The following is a 22,234-nucleotide window of genomic DNA, read 5'->3' on the forward strand; positions in this document are numbered from 1 at the left end:
TACCCTATTCTAGTTGAAATTCTATTACTACACTATGTTTGTTTTGATTCGCTATGAACGTTTGACAGATAACATCAGGGGTGTGTGGATTCATGCAGGACATGCAGGGGTGAGTGAAATAGCTTGGGACTGCTTGGGACCGTTGTTCTGGTACTGAGTGAGCCAAAAATAATAATGATTTTCTTCGGGACCCAGTGGTCTTAGAGTTACCTCTATGGTACAATTATTGAGTACAATTTCACCCATTTTCAAGTAAAGCCAATGAATCCATTAAATGGGTAAAAATACCCATTGATGATGAACTTTTACCCACTAACGGGTAACATATACCCATTTATGGGTATTAGTTACCCATTAATGGGTATTTTTTTTTATCCAATGATTGGGTTAACATACTTTACCTCAAAATGGGTGAAATTGTACCCATTAAAGGGTTCTTTTCAGTTATACTGAGTATACAATTTGACAACAAGGTTTTTTTTTTTATAATTCAAGTTGATGGTTCCATTACAACTTTCAGAGTCGTCGATGCCATTCTAACAGTTATTTTACGTATTCTCCGCTAAACGAAAGTTTGGATTGTATCCGTCTTCGTCTTGACAGATATTTTAAGTATTTTCGGCAAAGTATGTTTATGTTTTAATTTAATTAAATGTCTCTTTCATCTGAGTAGAGCACCTCTCTCTCTCTCTCTCTGAGTAAGATTGAACTGCCGTGTTTCACGTAAGGTTTTGATCTCTGCTAAGTTGGGCTCAAGAATGTTGCATGCAACACACCTAGGAAGCATGACAGAATCCATCTCCTCCGAATTGACAGTTACACGATACCCAATCAAAAAAGAAAAACAAATCAGCTGCGATAAAAAAAATACGACAAAACGACAGCCAAGAGTGGAAGTGCAGTGAAAATTCGATTGGCAGCTGAAAAATCCAATTTTCCCGTGCAAAATGGTGTGAAATCGCGCGAAAACCCATCGAAATACGGAACTCATCACACGGAGCACAATTTCAGCTAGTCTTCAGTTGCCGAAAGTTGGGTATCGTCGCGGATAAAGTCGAAATTTGTTTGGGTGCGTCAGTTCTTCGGGGGAAAAACTTTTCCCTGTCATTTTCGTCGTCTGCTGCCTGTGGCTGTGGAAGAAGCTGATGGTGGAAGCATAATCTTGTTATTGTTCTTTTTGTTCCATCCCTTCGTCGTGGTCAGGCGCGCTCGGTATCCGTGTCTGTTTGCGTGGGTGGTTGCCGAATCAAAACAAAAACAGACTGTACGGTAGTGCATTGTGTCCGCGGCGGACGTGTGTTTGTTTTTTTTTTAGCGAATTTAATCGTGATGCTTCGCTAATTCTTGCGGGACGCGGTCGCGAAAAGCGGTTTCAATTGGATTCAATTTGATTCAATTACCTGCCACTGGGCGGGCTGGGCATATGCAAAGAAGAACGGGCAGACACACAGCGGCAAGCGAATTCGTTTTCGTTTGAGATTGAAAAATCGATATCACAGCGGAAGCGGACAATGTTTGGGCGAACGGAAACGAAAAAGGATAGTTTTTTGGAGCAAACCAAAGCCGCCCGGGAGGAACGTGCCAACGAGCGGGCCATGGAGGAGAAACGCGACAAATCGATCGTGCTGCTGCAGAAGAACATCCGCGGCTGGCTGGCGAGGACGAAATTTAGAAGGTTGATTTTGTAAGTAGCCCTGTAAGTAGCATTATGAAACGGAGACGATCAGGACTAATTTCTATTTCAGGGAAGAATTTGACACCCTCCTACCACCGGTGACGAATCCTACGATAGACATCGAACTGAAGCCTTGTCTTCAGGTATATCACGTTGCTTCGCATTTCCTTCTGCAATGGAAGTCGGATTCCACGGAGGAAACAACAAACAATGATCGCTTGGAGCGTCTTTGTCGCTATCTGACGGCTAGTCTCGAGTCCGATTCGCCGAAAACCAGCTACATCGGTGTTGCGTTAAACAAGGACTTCAGTCTTGCCTGGATCAGACACATCAAGAAGCTACTGTATCGCTGCTGCATGGCCATCGAGCAGCTTCGACCGGAAGCCCACAGCGATAGCATATCATTGGCCTTATATTTGCACACTTTGGTGGCATTCACCTCAACCAACAGCTGGGTGCTGCTGAGGAACAAATCCCTGGCCGGACTGAAACCGGGAATGCTACAACTGTGCAGCAATATCATGGGCGATTTAGTACAAAAAGGATTCTATCTGAATCTGCGAAACGTCCTGGTGAAGGGAACCTGTCGGACAGTTATAACAATCAAACCCATCTCCTTGACGGCCATAATGACGCTTGCCGTTCGTCCACTGATTTCCAGTAATTTCAGTGAAAACCTCATGTCCCAGTTCCTAGTGCAGATCCTCTCCGTTCCGGGCATTACCTTCCAGTTGGAACAATTCACCCCAGAGTGTCTTACCAATCTACAATCACACCATATCCTGGAGAAGTCGCTGGATCTCCTCAGCACCGGAGCCTCCATGAAGTTCGTGAAGAACACCCTTCAAAACTCGCATCTCCTGTCGCTCCTCTCCAACATCGTACACCTGTACTATCTGGAACCGCCGGAGGATGCCTCGAAACTTGCGTATCCAACGTTCACCTTCGTAGTGACTCAGCTTCTCAACGGAATCCTGCAAAGCGTTGGCCAATCGGCCGGAACGTTTACCCAGTGGCACGAACTGCTCGGCTGGTTTACCCCGGGTAAGCAACGATTGCAGAGCGAAAACCTTCCGCTCATCAAGAAGCAAATCCACCTCCTGTGGAATCATCGTATCGTCAAACTGCTTCTGGGGGGAAATCTTAAGGACCTGGCCGTGGGATACGAAACGATTGACTATGCCATCCCGAGTGGCAACAGCACCGGAAATCTGCTGAAGCGAGCGTTGACGTTCGAAAGGAGCTCCATCAAGAGCGGTGGCCAGGGAGAGAAGAAGACTAGCAAGTCTTTCCGGAAGATTGGCTCGGCGGAGATGTCCCGAGTGGCGCTGACCTGTGCAATGTACCATTCGGCGCTGAATGCGCTCTCGCAGCTGCGGTTGGATATTTTGTCCGGTAAGTGTCTCACAGTGGGCGTCGAAGGAATATCAAATCGTGGCATAAATTAAGCTACTCACGGTTGGATTACGGAAGCGTTGTGTCTTCAGTAAAGTTGATCCTTAGTACACCTAGGCCTTCATTTGGGGAGATTATTTTAGTTCAGAATTCTGCCAATAGCGCGGTGCTGTTGCTAATTATAGCTCATGTTTGAAAGAATACTACACCCAATCGAGTTATGTAGGATTTTCATACAGTTTTTATTGTTTTATTGTTTTGTTGTTGTTTTACATCAACAGGCTGGATGAAGCCCCAATGATGTTAACCTTATCATCTATGGTAAAAAAAAATACATTCAAGCATGGTCATAACATTAAAAACATTAAAAAACATACATCTTATAATCAGTTACTCCTGCCAGCGAAAAACAGAAGAAAACTTTCGACGAAGCGCATCACGGGAGAGATGAAAGTCGAAAACAGATGCAACTCTGTTGAATATTCTCTGCAGTCCGCAAATCGTACCGTATGCTCCATAATTTGTGCGACGTAGAGGCAGTCTTAGCATAAGGTTATTACGAAGTGGTCGGGGTTGAACATTCAGGTCAATTTACCTCAGGATAGCCTCGCAATCTGTCCTTCCTTGCAGGATATCGGCCACGGTTAGGGCTCTGCTTGTGTCTCTTCTAGTCCGGAGGAGTTCTAGGTCGATAAGTTGACAACGGCTTTCGTAACTGGGTAATCAAAACGGATCATTCCAAGGCATTCTACGCAACGCAAAACGAAGAAAGCAACGTTGAACAGATTCAATTCTCTCGGCACCGTTGTTGTAGTTTGGGTTCCAAACCTGTAGTTTGGGTTCCAAACCGCTGAACAATACTCAAGCGTCGATCGAACAAGCGAACAGTAGAGAGATTTTAGACAGTAGATATCAGTGAAGTTTTTAGCTATCCTAAAAATGAACCCTAAAGTGCTTGACGCCTTATCGACTACATATGCAATGTGTTGCTTGAATGAAAGCTGCGAAGCCAAGATCACACCCAAGTCTTTCACCTGATTCACGCGTTCGATTGTCGAGCCAAGCAGGTCATAGCTAAATATTATCGGTTGTTGTTTTCGTGAGAACGTAATAGCGGAGCTTTTGGCTGGGTTCACTACCATTCTGTTTAACCTGCACCAACTAGCGAATACATTCAGTTGACGTTGAAGAAAGTGTCAGTCAGCAATGGAGCAGATTCGTAGGAAGATTTTGAGGTCATCTGCATATGATAACCGACGAGCTTCGATGACCAGATGCACGTCGTTGAAGTACAGTATAAAAATCAACGGTCCCATGTGGCTTCCCTGAGGTATACCTGTTGTGGCGAAGAAGCTAGCTGATCTGCAATCTCCTATGGCAAACTTTAGTTGCCGACCGGTAAGATGTGATCGAAGCCAACTCAGATGATTACCGCATACACCGAGCCTGCCGAGTTTAGCAATCGCAATAGCATGGTTCAACTTGGTTAACGTCCGTTTGAACCCGATCCGACATGCTTTCGGTTATATACGATGTGAGACACCGCAGATTGGTGGTTGTAGAGCGGCCGACAGTAAACCCATATTGATCAGCACTCAAATACTGCGTGCAATGGGACAGCAACGGTTCCATAATCACTAGCTCGAATAGCTTCGAAACGGCACTTAACGATGTAACATGTGCGCAAATTTCCAGCAAGATGGAAAGCATATTTCCATGTTTCGGGTGTAGCTTATGTTCGCGCTGGATGCCTCGTTGGAAACTTGAAAAGCATTCACGACTGGCTCGCTGGTACATGTGATTCAGCCTCACATAATGTAGTTTCAGAGGAAGCGTGCGATGCTTCGAAAATCTTCTCAATGCTGCTCTCTTGATTGACTTCAACCTACGTAGCTCTCTCGTCTGCCAGGGAGACTGAGACACTTTGTGGTGAGTTCTTTGCGGGACGTGTCTGTCAATGACATATGCCAAGACATGTGAAAATGTTTGCGCTGCAGCCTCAACGTCATCTGGATCAAGGATGTTCTCCCATACCATGCTAGACAATACATCTATGATACTACGGTGGTCAGCTTTACGGAAGTCATAAGAAACCGTAGCAGGATAGTCGTCGAAATCACGCACGAGTTTGTCCTCAACAGTGACAATTAGAGGAGGCTGATATGGAACTAGCTTAGTTAGTGCACAAGGAGCCGAGGAAATTAATGGAGCCCTGTCCTGTGTGCTCAAGAAGCAGCGGTCCAAACTACGATCATTTTCGTTAACTACATGGTTAATTTGAGAAAGCGTCGGTGCGCTGTAGTTGTCGAAAAGGCTAATGACTCCTGCGTGAAATGTAGAGCTATCAGGATCTGGGTACAGGAATCCGCTATGAGATGGACTCCACGAAACGCCTGGCAGATTGAAGTCACCAAAAATGAATATCTCATCAACTGGAGTGGCACTTTCGATAACTGTGAAAACTGATCGACAGTGAGTATCGATGAGTTCATTGCCGCAGACTCGATCAGGTGGAATGTACAGAGCGCATAGAAATAGTGTGCGATCACCCAGATTGATGGCTGTCCAAACCTGCTCCACATAGTTCCATGAATTGTTCTCGCTGGCCTTTGCCTCCAACCTGCCACGGACAGCTACAAGGACACCTCCACCAGTAGATTTACGGCTGTTGTTAGGATTCAACATCAGAATTCATCCCACCGGCGTTTTGGTAGAAGATCACGACGTCCTGCTTGCGGCAAGGAATCCCTGGAAATCACAGATACATCAGGTAATAACTGACCATCATCAAGTCTCATTGGATACTCGCCATAGTGAGTGGGTTGCTTAAAAAATTAACGAAATCTGACATGAACAGATGCTGAAATGTAGTTAAATGATCTTACGGAAAACACATTTCAGCCAATACATCTTCCGAAAAAAATAATCTTACAGAGGCTGTGTACGAAAACCTTGACCTTGCTTGTTAACTGCTGTTTAAAAAACTATCATTAAAGTTCTCTTAAGAACTGTATACAGAGGACTCGTTAGCTTTGAACGTTCCAGATTTTAGATTTTCAAGATCGTAGATTTGATAACAAAGATCAAGGTTCGATTGGAAGGAATTTTTCGGGATTCAGAAGCTGGGTTAATACATTTTCCAGAGAAACTTTAAATTATGTGGCGATTTCATAATAATTCTGTGGAGGATTCCTAGAGAATATCGGGGAAAATTCTGAGATTAATTCCTAAAAAGTTTTGGGCAACATTCTAAGGACGTTTTGCAATTAATCAAATTCTGACAGTAAGTCTAAAATAGTCTGAAGCAAATACAGCGGAAGTCTTTACTCGTTGGCTCTGAAAAAGGCCGTTATGGAATCAACTTTTTTTTTCATGTGTTGGGTATTTTGATCACCGTGTTCAGTACATACTTAGATCTATTGTGATATATTCCCAGTTTTATTATTGCTTTATCAGCATGTCGTATCACCATTTAATGAAGCGACCAACATAGACTGACCGAAAGCATTTTCCCAGTCAGGTATTACATTTCGAATGAATTGCACTACTTGGCTGGGAACTGAATTCCAAATATCAAAGGGTTCTGTCTGCCCCTTATCCAGAAGAATACGCCTCTTATTGAAGATTGCTATACAAGAGCATAGCAGGTGTTCAGAGTCTTCTTTTTCTATGCCACATAATCGACACATGTCATCTTGAAGTTTTCCTATTAGCTTCAAGTGATATTTACATGGACAGTACATACTGAGATCTTTCTTTGATAGTTCAAGAATTTTGCTAGTCAGTGTTTGAAGTTTTCACTGTTCACTGAATAATTCACGTGTATTTCCGCAACCGTTGAACCCCCATGTGTCAGTAAACTAAACTGATTTCATTGTATTGGCGTTTTGCAGTGAAACTTTTCCAAGCTTTCGCCACCTACATTTCGAAGTGAGAACTACTAGAAGGAGGATAGTTTCCAAATTTTCCAAGTAAAACAGACGCTTTTTGGGGCAAATCGGTCCATAAAGAAAAACTAATAATTTCCCGTGGAAACTTTTGCTTGAATCGTGTAAGAAAACGTGTTTGAAAACTATTTGTTATTATTTCGGTATGAATCGGAGATGTTTTCATGGCAAATTATGCATAACAAGTTTGCACCCACAGGGAGAGGTTACCTCCTGCGCAGCGGCATTTTTCGGAAAATGGTGAATATGTGCGATTTCCACTAGGATGAAAGTGGAAATTAAGTGAATTTACTTAGGAAAGGTTGTATCATGCTGGTGGTAATGGAGATTGGTTTTATAGGACGCCAATATTCAATAAATGTCCATTTTGGCCTTTTGTTAGCAAACATATTGATGCTCACAATTTTCGACGGAAAACGCAACGGAACTTGCTTTACTCAACACGCACCATACTATAAAATGGTGCTAGATGGTCTTCAAAGTGATAGCAAGATGACAAATCATCTCTATTTTGAGTAATTGAGCAATTTACTTCTGTTTACATCATATTTACGATGCAGCATTGTTGGAGCCGCGAAATGAAATGAATATATCTTATGAAAGTTCAACTGGAAAAGTCAAAGTTGCACATCAGTCTGATCGTAAAAACGTTTTCTTCTGCAATTCGAATGTTATATTGGAAGAATTTTACACAGGCTTGATGAAAATTATGATTTAACGCTAATTTTCACGAATTTTATATGCAGTCTGTCAACATTATCATCATCATGCAGTGGCGACATCTGCGTTGAGCTTTTACGGCAATCTTCCAATCGGCGGGACAACGAATCATGGCACATAAAGAAACAGAGAAAAATAAATCTTGCTACATCGATGATCAAATACGTTCACACAAACGATTTACTACTGACGGTATCATCGAAAGAATCTTTATATTCGTGTGTACCATTCGGCATGGATTGTGTGCGTAAGTTTCTGTTCATGATACATCTGCGTATCGCAGTATAACACTGGTGAATGGTTCATATTCAGCAACATGTAATGACACTGAATATGAATGGTCAAAAGCTGTTGCATAAAGTGAACATTAACTTTTCACATCGAATGACGTGGGTTATTAGGGGAGATTTTGTATTGCCAGGTTCCTAATTTTGCGTATATATTCTTAAGAAGTTTAACCATTGAAATACTATATTCCTGAAAACTTTTTCAGAGGATTTCCAACAAAATATAATCCCTAGTAACCATCATGTTCTTGACTGAATTTTCTTTATTGGTCGCAATGTTAAGGTGTCGTCCACTGTTGTGGTGATGTGGCATGTGCTAGCAAGTCAAAACATCATGACAACATTCCTCTCATTCCACAAAACATGCATGCAACCTCGATCAATGTCAGACACCCACTGCCCCACTACTGTGGCGGCGATGTGGCATGTCAAAACATAATGCTGAAACATTGCATGTGGCGAACGTCAACATGATGTTAGTCAGGTTAGTTTCTGATATGGCGGCGGAGTGGCATCTGTTAGCATGGTAAAAAAGCTTGTCGAGGTTTGCTTTACGCCACACTTCATCCACATGATCTTTTGGCATGTTGTATGATGCCGCACCGTCGCCACAACAGTGGGCGCCTCGTCTCGTGTCCGCAGTACTTTGTTCTAGAGTTTTTTTTTCCGATTACACGAGTGAATCCCGTAAATTTAATACACGTGGGATTTGATTTAATTGGTTCAAAAATGGAATACCCCGTGATCCCGGCGATATAGCAAGTTACTGTGTTCGGCAAACATTTTCAGGTGACTAAGATCTTTTGGATGGTGGACATATAAGTTCAGAGTTCAGACACTAGGTGGCGTAAGTGTATATATATGAGATTTTTTATGCGCTATTTATATCTCATGAACCTGACATTCATGGAAAATACAGTCCTCAATTAATATAATATATATTTGGTCACCAACTCTCCATGCAGATATTTTCGTTGCTTCCAGAGTTAGTACTTGTTTTTTTTTTTTTTTTATTTATTAATTTATTTGATAAGGCTCAACCGAATTAACTTTACAGAGCCGAGGATTCTTGGTCACTATACAATACATTTTAAAACTATATTCAAAAGGTACAACACAATAAACACTTTATCTTCCGCTATCCAAAAAGCCTCCTCCATCAGAACTGGAGCCGCTTCTAGTAGTTTCATTGTATGGCAAATTGTTGTACGCCAACGAGGGTCAGAGCGCGTCCATTGCAGCAATGGACGCAAAACGTGGTCAGCACTCACACACTCATCACGAAACGGTTGCTTTCCAAAGTCGACGACGCATCGACCGAAAGAACTGCTGATGAAGAACAATGAGGAGGACCACACAATGGTTGCTGCCGAGAAAACAGACGATCGCGTAGCACACATCGAGAGTGGCCTGCTTTTGTCGACAGCCGAGTGAACACTGAGTTAGTACTTGTAGCTTGAAGGGTTTGAAACAATCACAAAAGCAGATGCTCAGAAAGTGGCAGGTCACATCACGCTACACACTAAAAATAATATCAGCATAATGCTCGATAATTCTAACACATTGAAGATTATCGATGAATAGTGGATGAAATCGGATAATATCGAAATGCGCGCGTTAATTCAAAACGAATCGATTTTATCCAAAACAAATTTGAGAAAATTAAGCAAATTTTATTGAAATTCGTTAAAAGAAATGTAGAACAGATTACTTTCGTCCCCTCGGTTTTTTTACAATCTTCGATTTTCAATCTATATTTCTTTGGATATAACTTTATTTTAATTAATTTAGCAATGAGAAAATATTTAGAATGCAAAAATCATGAGAAACAAAAATCTTGGCTAAGCTTAATGATCGATCTGAAGAATAAATTTTTTTCTTGATGTAAAATAATTAGTAAAATCGATGTTTTCCGTGGGCGGACTCAAGTTTTTCGATGTTTTCACGTACATTTCCCTTAAAATTTTATATGGCACCTAAAACTAGGCCACTTCATGAGAACTATTTTATAGTTTTGGAAATTCGCCAGGATTTTTTTTACGATCAGTTTTTATTTGAATTATTTTGATAAGATCGGATGGTATTTATGAATCCTTTTTATCTTGGTTGTTGTTTTTCTAGTGAACTTAGCAAGCAGCTAGGGTAAATGGCTCGGATAATGGTTTTAATTGTTGCCAAATAGCTTTTATTGTAGCTTAAATACGGTTTTGAAATGGATCTCAATGCGTTTATCGTACAACCATTTTGCAGTAAATCAATCTTGAAGAGCTTCGAAAATAGACCCTTCAGAACCTTCTCCAGAGTGGGCCAACTAGACAGATTCTAGCATCAATGAGGTTTTGGTTGATGCATCAATGGCAAAGCTTTCTTGACCAGGGTTTTATGAATTTTGTTTTATAGTAGCTTTGTAGTATTTTATAAAACTTAAAATGTTGCTTGGGATTGCATATGTGCTTTATCACAAGATCCTGACTTACTTGGAATATACAGGCTTCTACACACATAGTTGCTAAACTAACCAAGTCCTTTCAAATGATGGACAATACACTCTTAGAAATTATCGCCGACTTCGGTAATTTTTACCGAAATCTGAACAGCTGAACTTTTCGGTAAAATGTATGCAATTCAATTCAATTGCTTTTCAGCTACTTTGAAACTAAATCTCCACTAAAATGACAAGATTTGATAATTTAAACAAGGTTGAAAATGTTTTGATATTATAAAGTAAAGGTCAAAGTTTTACATAACGTTCAGCTGTTCTGATTTCGGTATGTGTATGATACATGCACAAGCACTTACGTACACTGCGCTAGTGTACGTAAGAGCTTGTGCATGTATCATATCTCAAGATTTTGGCATTCTGAGAAATAACTGTTCACTGCAAAGTTGTTCTGATGACCAAGGTCACTGCAAAGCAAGGTTGCAAAGACTCATTTCAGCTAAAATAATGTTTTTCGGAATAATAAAACCAAAAGATGGTATGATGGCATGTTTTACTAGTAACTTACAAGAAGAGGTTACAAAGTATGCGTTGGAAACATAAAACCTGTAAATTTTGCTTTCTATGAGTCACAATCAGCGATTTGCTGATCGCTGAGTGAGTGAGTGAGTGAGTGAGTGAGTTTGTGAAAAATCGCTGATTGTGACTCTCATGAAGTGAAATAAACAGGTTTAATATGTCAAACACATTTTTTGCAACCTCTTCTTGTATCCTACAAATTCAATATTTGATCATGGCATCTAATTATTTCATAATTTAGAAAAACATTGTTTTAGCTGAAATGAGTCTTTGCAACCTTGCTGCAAAGTTGTCCAAAAAATATATGAAAACTTTCCCGAAGACACCCATTCACGGATTTTTCATACGTTGTAGCAAGCTTGATGGACCATTTTATGGATAATCTGGATCATCTGGACAACTTGTTTGTGGCCTCAATGCCAAATTCAGTCAGATAACACATCAACAAGTGCTTGCGCAAAAAAAAACATGGGGCTCTAGGACCAGTTTAATTTATTTCCCTCTTTTACGGATGTTCCGGATCTTCCGGAGGACCAGTCTGTGATCATCAATATTCTGGCCACAATATGAAATTAATTCGAAAAACACATCAACAAGAGTGTTCGCAAAAAAAAATGGAGCTCTAGAAACAGTTTAATGAATTGACCACTTTTACGCATGTTTCGGATCTTTTAATGGACCAGCCTTAGCCCTCCAGGGTACATATTTGGACCAAAACCCCATATTTTTTCTTAAAACTCACCAATAAGTGCTTCCGCTAATAACTGCGCAGCTCTAACTCCAATTTCATGAATTTATCACTTTTACGGATGTTACGGTGTCCCCGCTGGAAGACACATTGTACCAAAAGAAGGACAGTTAACAATTTCCCCGAAGATACCAGGAAGTTATCTATTCATATAACTTTAATATCAGAGTTTTCTTGACAGTATATAAATTTAGTTTCATTCATTTAAAACCGACCATGACATTGATCCGTGTTCATAATAAATCAAAACTAACTAACTTATCCGCGTTCCATTTCTTCGATTATTTCTACCCTTATTCGCTCGTAATGTACCGCAGGACGAAGGAATGTTTCTTATGTACCTACCTAGCTGCGCTGTGCTACTGCCAGAGTTGGTGCGGCAGAAAGATGACGTTTGCGATTCCTTATGTATCATCCACTGCTTTGTATGGATCTGTACGGCAAAGTTGTGCGGTAGACACGAAGAGAAGATATGTGCAGTTCAAAGTTGTATACAATCATTGAACGCGTTATTCGGTGAACTGTTGAGATCGTTTTTTTTTTCTGCAACCATCGTTCTTCGTTTTGTTCATTCATTTGGTGCTACAAAACTGAATACTCTTATTCGGCAAAGGTGTCTGACACTTCACTCATTTGTGAATATCTATTCATGACCAGTTACGAACCTGACACACGGTAGTTCAATAGCATGTTGACAGATTTCCAAACACTGGCTCGGATTAATAAACCGTTTCGACTGCCTAGCAATGAGAGTGTTGTCCCAATTGGTCTTCACTTTCATTTTTTCCCATTTTTTGAACTCCATTCTAAGAGAGCAAGCAGAAACTCCACAGAATGGTTCTGGTCCTATAAATTGTTGAGATGATCCAAGCCTAGCTAGTGTGTCGGCTTTCTCATTCCCTTGAATTCCACAGTGACCAGGTACCCATAATAGGTTCACTTGGTTTTTGGCAGGCCAATTTTTGGAGTGACATTGCACATTCCCATACAAGTTTAGAATTACATGTTGCTGATTTAAAAGCATTTAGTGCTGCTTGGCTATCAGACATAATGCAGCTATTCGAATGTCTATAATTTCTACGCAATCAAATTTGAGAACTTTCAAGAATTGCTTGGACTTCTGCTTGAAACACGGTAGGCTATGGAATCAACGTTAGGATGAGTGGTGATTTTTTTTTCGATTTCAATGATCGAAGACGTTTATTACGGATAATATCAAACTCTTTATTGTTGGCAAATTACACGCAATTGCAAACTCGGCGTTACAAGAATAATCCTTCTTTTTCTTTTCCCTTCTTCTCACCGACATTATTTCTCTCTCTTCGCGCACAGCTCTGTTAACGACTGCAAATTCCAGAGTGGTATCCATTTCATCAGTTGCATCCCACAGGCTCCCCCCAGTTACACCAAAAATCTAATCCGGTGTCCTGTGGTGTAACTTTAGTTCGGTGATCGTCCGAAGGATGATGTTCCAAGTCAGGGTTGCACATAAAAGCAGGTTTAAATCGGTCGATCGAAATGCGCTGAGTCTTCCCAGATATGATGACATCCATGTATTTATCAGTTCGCTGGATGGATGCTGGAGCGATCGTTTCACGGAGTCCACTCTAATGAAAACGTGCGTACAAGAACTCAACTCTGCGTTGACGAATATTTTTCGATGACCATGACGACTGGGCCTCCTCCACGTTCCGTCATCCATCTGCACTCCACCGTAGATAGTACGCAACACCTTCCGTTCGAAAACACCAAGGGCGCGTTGGACCTCCACGAGCATAGTCCAGGTATCGTGGCCGTAGAGGTCAACCGGTCTAATCAGCGTCTTGTAGATAGTCAACTTCGTGCGGCGGCGAATTTGATTCGACCGGAGCGTCCTCCGGAGTCCAAAGTAGGCACGATTCCCTGTCATAATGCGTCTTTGAATTTCTCTGCTGGTATCATTTTCGGCGGTCACTAGTGAGCCCAAATACACGAACTCATTGATCACCTCGATTTCATCACCGTCAATCTGAACTCGGGGTGTCCCCGATACTCGAACAACGCACATCACTCGATCCCGGTCGATTAATCGTCGCCTTGACCAATCGCGTCAGTTTATCCGGAAATCCGTACTCGTGCATAATCTGCCATAGCTGATCTCGATCTATTGTGTCGTATGCGGATTTGAAATCGATTAACAAATCGAGGGGGACGACTCTATCTACGATGCAGAAAAGATTGTGTATTGCTGTGGCTAGCTGCGCGCACGCTGAGTAGATAGAAAGAAGATTGGTGATGATTTAGACGATTTCCTGCAAAAAGATGATGCACGATGCAAGTAGATGCGGGAAATGAAAGAAGATTTTTCGAAGATTGATTCGCTAGTGTGAGATTTGTTGAGTATCTAGACTTGAGATTTAGATGTGTCGCCCCCCTCGGAACAAATGATGTGTGGGCACGTTGTATTCGCGGCATTTCTGCAGAACCAGCCGAATCGCGAAAATTAGGTCCGTGGTAGCGCGGGTACCCATGCATCCCGCCTGGTATTGCCCCACGAACTCTCTTGCAAATGCTGACAGGCGGCGGCATAGAATTTGGGAGAGTAACTTGTAGGCGGTGGTCAGCAGTGTGATCGCGCGGTAGTTGCAGCAATCCAACTTGTCGCCCTTTTTGTAGATTGGGCATACGACACCTTCCATCCACTCCTCCGGTAATATCTCCTCCTCCAAAATCTTGGCAATTACCCAGTGCAGCGCTCTAGCCAGTGCTTCACCACCGTATTTTAATAGCTCATTTGGTAGTTGATCTACACCAGTTGCTTTGTTGTTGTTCAGCCGACCGATCTCATCCTTAACTTCTTGAAGATCAGGGGCCGGTAGCCTGTCGTCTTCTGCGCGTGCTCCAAGGTATGTTGCCGTGCCACCTTCGTTTTCTGCTGCTTCACCGTTGAGGTGCTCGTCATAGTACTGCTTCCACCTCTCAATCACCTCACACTCGTTCGTGAGAAGGTTACCGTCCAAGTCCTTACACATATCGGCTTGCGGCACGTAGCCTTTGCGCGAACTATTTAGCTTCTCGTAGAACTTCCGTGTGTCGTTTACGCGGTACAGATTTTCTATCGCCTCGCGAAATCGGTCCTCGGTCTTCCTGCTCACGCTTCTTCCTTCGGAAAACCCAGTTTTGTCTGTTCCGCGCTTGTCTGTATTGCTCCACATTCAATCTCGTGCGGTGTTGCAGCATTCTCGCCCGTGCTGCATTCTTCTCCTCTACTAACAGTTTGCATTCGACGTCAAACCAGTTTCTTCGGTCCGGGATTGCAGTACCTAGTGCCGCTGCAGAGTGGGTGGGTAGAGCAACTTCCAGCTGCTGCGCGTAGTCCTGAGCAACTCCGGCGTCCCGTAGTTGCACAATGTTGGGTCGCGGCGTACGACTTCGACGGGTGTTATGCACCGTCGAGAGTTTTGAGCGCATGCATACTGCAACTAGGTAGTGGTCCGAATCTATGTTCGCACTGCGGTACGTGCAGACGTTGATAATTTCGAAGAAGAATTTCCCGTCGATTAGAACGTGATCGATTTGGTTTTCTGTGTGTTGGTCAGGTGATCTGCAGGTGGCTTTGTGGATATCCTTGCGGGAGGAAAAGGTACTTCAAACTACCATACCTCGAGAGGCTGCAAAATTCACGCTTCGTTGGCCGTTGTCGTTCGATACGGAATGCAGGCTGTTTGGCCCGATTGCCGGTCTATACATTGCCTCCCGTCCTACCTGAACGTTCATGTCGCCAATGACGATTTTGACGTCCCGTTGCGAGCAGCCGTCGTACACCTGCTCCAGCTGCGCATAGAACGCTTCTTTCTCGTCGTCGGGTCTCGCTTCGTGTGGGCAGTGCACGTTGATGATACTGTAGTTGAAGAAACGGCCCTTAATCCTCAACTAGCACAGCCTCGCGTTGATCGGCTGCCAACCAATCACACGTTGGCGAATCTTACCCGGCTCTGGTAGAAAGTAGCCGCTCGATGCCCGCTTTTCCATACCAACCGAAAGTTCCTGTATTTTTGACAGCAGATGCGTAGGACGTAGATCCCTAGATCGTGCGTTCCGAGCAGGCGTTCCAACCTGTTTTCCGGCTAAAGGGCGAATCGAGCGATCAGTCGGGTTTTTACGGCATTGTATTTGTTTTCGGCGGGCGGCGTTGCAACAAGATCGGCAATGTGACAAATGACAGACTGGTCAACTTTTGCCAGAAATATGGTGAAATTTCGTCTCGTCGATGATAATCTTGGCAAGTGCGAATTGCGGTTCAGCTTGCGCAAACCACATGACCGGGTCCGTCTTCCAGAAGTCCGGTAATTTTACACCTACTGTTGCAGCTTGATTGTTGGGTTGCGGGTTAGCTATTTTGAGGTTAGTTTCATACGATTTTCCGAAAAACAGGTATTTGTGATCGAAACGAGTATACCGACCGAATTCGAAAGGTTTCGCGACGTCGCGGGTGTTGGGTTTCGAACCGATTTCAATGATCGAAGACGTTTATTACGCATAATATCAAACTCTTTATTCTTGGCAAATTACACGCAATTGCAAACTCGTTACAAGAATAATCCTTCTTTTTGTTTCCCCTCTTTCTCACCGCTTTCTCTCTCTCTCTCTCTCTCTTTGCGCACAACTCTGTCAACGGCTGCAAATTCCAGGGTGGTATCCATTTCATCAGTTGCATCCCACAGATGATGTGATAGAAAAGTGTGTCCAGTCAAGTTAAGGTCGTAGCAGAGAATTATTTTTATTAATTGATTATCATACAACGCTTATTATGTTAACACCCCCCGGAAGCGGAATTTCTTCAACACCCAATAGATTTGGATTTTCAATTAGCTTCAAGTCAGGTACATAGTGCCTTAGTGTGGATGTCCGCAGTTTGAAGATTAGAGGGGACGTTGATGTCAGTTCCACTTGCTCTCGGATGAAATGATGCCTGATATCAATGTGGTTGGTTCTTGCTGAATAGCCAACTTCTTTTTCAGCAAGACTGATGGTACTCTTGTTGTCGCACTTGATGGTAATTGTATCCTTAGCGCCATGTAGTTCATCAAAGAATCCTTTCCACCAGATGACTTATTGTGTTGCCGTTGAGAATGCCATATATTCAGCTTCTATAGTTTATAAAGCAACAGTGGATTGCTTTCGGGAACTCCATTACCCAGCACCGCCGCTTTGAACGAAGACGTAGCCGCTGAAGGATCGCCAATCCGCATCACTATAGCCCGATGGTTTGGAATCACCAGTTTTTCGGTACGACAGCTTGCATGCTTTGGTGCCTTGGAGATAATAAAGTATCAGTTTTGCTGCTGTCCAGTGAGCAAATCCTGGATCTCTGCGATAACTGCTTACTACACTGACCGCGTGATGTGGTTTTCATGTCATTAAATTTGTTTGTTACTGACGTTTTAATTATTTAGAAAAAGAACTTGATAGAGGAAGGAATTTGGGCCTATTTTTCCACATAATCATTCAAATCGTCTAAAGGGTGTCCACGATGAAATTGCCACACACAAAATTGAATCGCGAAATTCGAGTTTTCATCCGATTGCCATCAAATTTTCAGGGATTGAGAAATAACTATTAAACTTCATTTTACCATTTTACTCGTATTTTATTTACAGTCCATACGCAAATGCCCGCACCTTGGCCTTAACCCCGGCCATAAGATTCTGCACAACCTGTGAATCAACCGTTTTTTGCATGTAAACCCATACTTTCTTCAGTTCCTCGACTGTCTTCACTACCTTAGGTCGTTTAAGAAGGTGCTGCTTCATAATCGCCCAGTACTTCTCGATGGGGCGGAGCTCCGGAGTGTTGGGAGGGTTGAACATTTTCGGCACGAAATTGACCTTATTGTCCGCATACCACTTCAGCACGTCCTTGGAGTAGTGGCATGAGGCCAAATCCGGCCAGAAGATTGTTGGGACGTTGTGGGCCTTCAGGAGAGGAAGCAGCCGCTTCTGGAGGCACTCTTTTATGTACACCTGTCCGTTCATCGTGTCCTGGGTCACGAAAGGTGCACTCCGCTTCCCGCACGTGCAGATGGCTTGCCAGGACCAGGAATTTCTTCTCAAATTTGGACATCTTCTGAGTGCGGACATGCTCCGGAACGCTGAACTTATCCTTGGTCGTGAAAAACAGGTTGCCGGGGATCTGTTTGAAGTCGGCCTTCACATATGTTTCGTCGTCCATGATGCAGCATTCAACTTTCGTCAGCATGTTGAGGTACAACTTCCTGGCACGGGTTTTGGCGGACTTGTTCTGCTTCTCGTCGCGATTAGGGGCCTTTTGTACCTTGAACGTTCGAAGCCCAGCCTTAGTTTTGGCCTTCTGGACAAAACTTCGGCTTAGGTGCAGCTTCTTAGCCACATCCCTAACGGAGGCGTTCGGATTTCGGTTGAAGGCCCCAACTACGCGGTTGTGATTTTTGGTGTTGTACGGAATACTTTTTCCTTCACTTCTGGGCTTCCGATCGGTGGTCAACCGTTCCTCGAACCGCTTAATCACTCGCGACACCGTGGAATTCGCGATTCCCAACGTTTTAGCGATGGAACGATGCGAGAGATCCTTGTTCTCGTGATGAATGCGCAAGATTTTATCACGCACGAGCTGTTCTTTCGACTCCATTTCCGCGAGTTTTGATCACAGGACTTTAAAACTTGCAGGATGTAAATAATGCACTATGAATTAAATCCACCCAAATTTTCATTTCATTTTCATTTTCAATTCTACCCAACGGTTAAAAAGTTAGAGCAATTTCATAGTGTGGCAATTTCATCGTGGACACCCTTTATCATATTTAGCTGTGCCTTCTTCTAAAAATCTCGTTAATAAAACTAAAAAAAAATGTCATTATTACTGGAACTGATGCTTGTTCTCAACTAATCGCGATATAATAAAGATGATAGTTTTAAGTGTATGTTTGTAATCTGGTTTTTTTTTACAAAACCTGAAAAAATCAAGGAATTTCAAAATTGTGAATTAGTTGACACCCTGCAATAAATTATCGATTTCAACCTTATTTTGATATTAGTGTAGCATTTTCTCCCAACTATAATCCTAAGGTAGTTAAGGATACCTTTTGAGACATTTCTCTGCAATAGCCTCTTACACACTTAGAAATTATCGCCGACTTCGGTAATTTTCGGTAAAATTGAGGCTGTTCAATTTAATTGTTTCAAAGCTACTTTAAAACGGAATCACCACTACAATTACTGAAATTCTGAGAAGAAAGTTCAAAAGTTGAATAGTTTGTTGAATAACAACCCCGTATATGCTTTAACTTTTCCCTTTTCCAGGTTTGTGCTACAACGACACCGTACTGCACGACCTATGGCTAATGCTGGGATCGCTGGGTCCAACCTGCGGCATGAAAGGCTTCATCGAACTGCTACAAATCAATCAACCAAACTACGAACCTCCCTTGCTGCTGCTATCGCTATTCTGTGACTGCATGACCCACTATGTCACGTAAGTTTGTAACTCCAATACCCAGTACCCTCTCATCAATCCCCCCCTTCCTATCTCTTGCAGCATTCTCGACGATCTGGAAATGTACGAACAGCAAAATCCCTTCACCCTAAACGACTACATCGCCCTGTCGCACTTTCTCAACACATTCCTCTACCGGACGATCCAGGACCAGATATTCGACATTAAAACCGTCACCAGTGCTCCGCTGTTCGTATCCACGCACACCCTGTTGCTGTGTCTGTATCGTCGCGATTGTCGGCGGTCTTTTGCGCCGCAGAACCACTGGCTCATCCGGGACATCCGACCATCGCACTTCCTCACCGATCTGGAAAAGGGCAAGAAGCATACGCAGATTCTGCTGCAGAAGATGCCTCACATTATACCGCACGAGGATCGCGTGCAGCTGTTTAGGAAGTTTGTCCAGAACGAAAAGGCGGTTCTGGGCTTGACGGAGTCGGCTTGTGCCTCTCCGAGTTCCGCACTGGTTACCGTGCACCGCGATCGGATAGTGGAGGATGGCTATAGGCAGCTGGCGGCTTTGCCTCCACATGCCTTGAAGGGGGTGATCCGGGTGAGGTTTGTCAATCAGCAAGGTCTAGACGAGGCCGGTATCGATCAGGACGGAGTGTTTAAGGAGTTCCTCGAGGAAACGATCAAACGAGTGTTCGATCCGTCGTTGAACCTATTCAAGACGACCACCGAACAGAGGCTGTATCCTTCACCAACGTCGCACATGCAGGAGAATCACTTGCAGCTGTTTGAGTTTGTCGGGAGAATGTTGGGAAAAGCGGTGTACGAGGGAATTGTGGTGGATGTGCCATTTGCTTCGTTTTTCCTCTCGCAAGTTCTCGGACAGACGCACCAAGCACTGTACAGCTGTATGGACGAGCTGCCTTCGCTGGATAAGGAACTGTACCGAAGTTTGACGTTCATCAAGCACTACCAGGGCGATGTGGCGGATTTAGATTTGACTTTCAGCGTGGATGAAGACGTGATGGGGAAGATTGTGACGCATGAGCTGTACCCCGGGGGGAAATCGAGATCAGTGAATAACGAAAATAAGTAAGTTGGAAGCTGGGTTTTGATACTGGAATTAAGATCAATTTTGCTTCCTTTAGGATAAACTACATCCATTACATGGCGTACTTTCGCATGCACACGCAGATACGTGATCAAACGGCTGCTTTTATAAGAGGTTTCCGGAGCATAATCAATCCTGATTGGTTAGCGCTGTTCTCAACTCCGGAGGTAAGGCGGAAGTGTAATTCCAGTTGACGAAATCTTGCTGATTGTTACATTTGTTTACAGCTTCAGCGATTGATTTCCGGTGATACGGCTCCCCTAGATCTTAAGGATTTGCGGAAACACACCCAGTACTACGGAGGTTTCCACGATGGACATCGCGTTGTCAGTTGGCTGTGGGACATTCTTGCCAAAGATTTCACCGAAGAGGAGAAGAAGCTGTTTTTGAAGGTAGGTAAATTTGAAATCGAAAAAGCATTATGTCCCACTATCGTCCACTTTCAGTTCGTCACCAGCTGCTCGAAGCCTCCGCTGCTGGGCTTTGCCCACCTGGAACCCCCATTCTCGATTCGCTGCGTAGAGGTCGGTGATGACGAGGACATTGGCGACACCGTTGGTTCCGTGATTAGAGGTTTCTTCACAATCCGGAAAAAGGACCCCCTCAACCGCCTACCGACCTCGTCCACGTGCTTCAATCTGTTAAAGCTACCCAACTATCAGAAGAAGAGCATGCTACGGGACAAGCTACGCTACGCCATCTCCAGCAATACGGGCTTCGAGTTGTCGTAAGTCCACAACAGGGAGAAAACCGCTAATAACCGTACTCGTCTGGTATTTTCCTTGAAAAAGTATATTTTCAATACAAAGATGTTATTTTTCTACACCTTTGTATCGAAGTAACAGCAAAGAATAGCACAGAGGAACCTATTGTCCTGCAAATGGAACACTATAGTAGTTCCAAATCGATGTCCTTCACACATACATATTCAAAAGGGTATATTTTTCTATTCTGTGGCTACAACAATTAAAGGCAGGCACTTGTGGAAAAAAACTAAATCTAAAAACCACTTATGGAAGAAGAAAAATGATGTATTAACTGTGATAGTAAAACAAATAATATAAACAATGGACCGAGAACGTCGGAATGACTGTATTTCTTCCAGATTTATTTTCAAAAAAAAAAACGTTAAACACTTTGTACACAAAAGCAGACGAACAGTTCTATACATTACATTATTTAAGTAACAATTAGCTTATCCACTCCATGCGCCACATGTAGGTACAACCGCGGTCGTCAGTGTGCGGTAGCATTGATCAAAAACGATGCTTTTCGATGTTTAGTGTGAAATCGCGTGTAATCATAATAGGCATCTACCGCAAAATAACCCAAGAGATTCGATTTCCTTTCCGTTTAGCTTGTGATGGGATTGCAGCTCCCGAAGGAGATTAGTTTAGTCGTGGTTTTGAGTGCAAATAGCAGCCTGAGGTCGGCTTGATCTTAGAATTTCAGTGTCAATGTTGCGTAGTAGTTATACCTATATCCTGGTAGGAAAGTGTGTATCGTTGAAGAGGCGAACAGCGAATTTTCATTGTCAGTGAATACAGAGTTATTAAACAAAAAGTATTACTCGTACAGAACGAATTTAGCGAATCCTTGTGATGTGCTTTTTTCTGCGTTGTTGAGTTGTGAAATTTCCGGAACTCTTGCTGGGTAAGTATGGTCACACATATTTGGCTTGTATCGAAGATACTCGATGATTTCACCGACATGCACAAGATTTGGTTGTCCACCGAAAAACATTCATTCAATTTTCTGATGGAATAAATGCATTGCTCTAAAATGAGGACTTTAAGAGGAAGTAAAAATGTGATTTTTAACAAATTAGCTTGAAAACATCACAACTACATCTTGTAACCGTTTTGGTACCT

At 42.9% G+C, this 22,234-nt stretch overlaps 1 protein-coding gene across 1 annotated transcript; it reads left to right on the forward strand.

Annotated features, from left to right (window-relative positions):
- Positions 1-895: 895 nt before the first annotated feature.
- On the forward strand, positions 896-21,956 carry LOC135714223 (ubiquitin-protein ligase E3B). Its single transcript, XM_065237540.1, has 7 exons — positions 896-1,684; positions 1,746-3,070; positions 19,108-19,279; positions 19,343-20,344; positions 20,401-20,530; positions 20,591-20,755; positions 20,810-21,956. The coding sequence occupies exons 1-7, from the start codon at positions 1,512-1,514 to the stop codon at positions 21,092-21,094; spliced, it is 3,252 nt and encodes a 1,083-aa protein (XP_065093612.1). The 5' UTR covers positions 896-1,511; the 3' UTR covers positions 21,095-21,956.
- Positions 21,957-22,234: the final 278 nt, after the last annotated feature.

Source organism: Ochlerotatus camptorhynchus, unplaced genomic scaffold, assembly GCF_037179485.1.
Source record: "Ochlerotatus camptorhynchus isolate MF236.1 unplaced genomic scaffold, CSIRO-AGI_Acam_v1.1 ptg000631l, whole genome shotgun sequence".
In the NCBI taxonomy this organism is placed as follows: Eukaryota; Metazoa; Arthropoda; class Insecta; order Diptera; family Culicidae; genus Ochlerotatus; species Ochlerotatus camptorhynchus.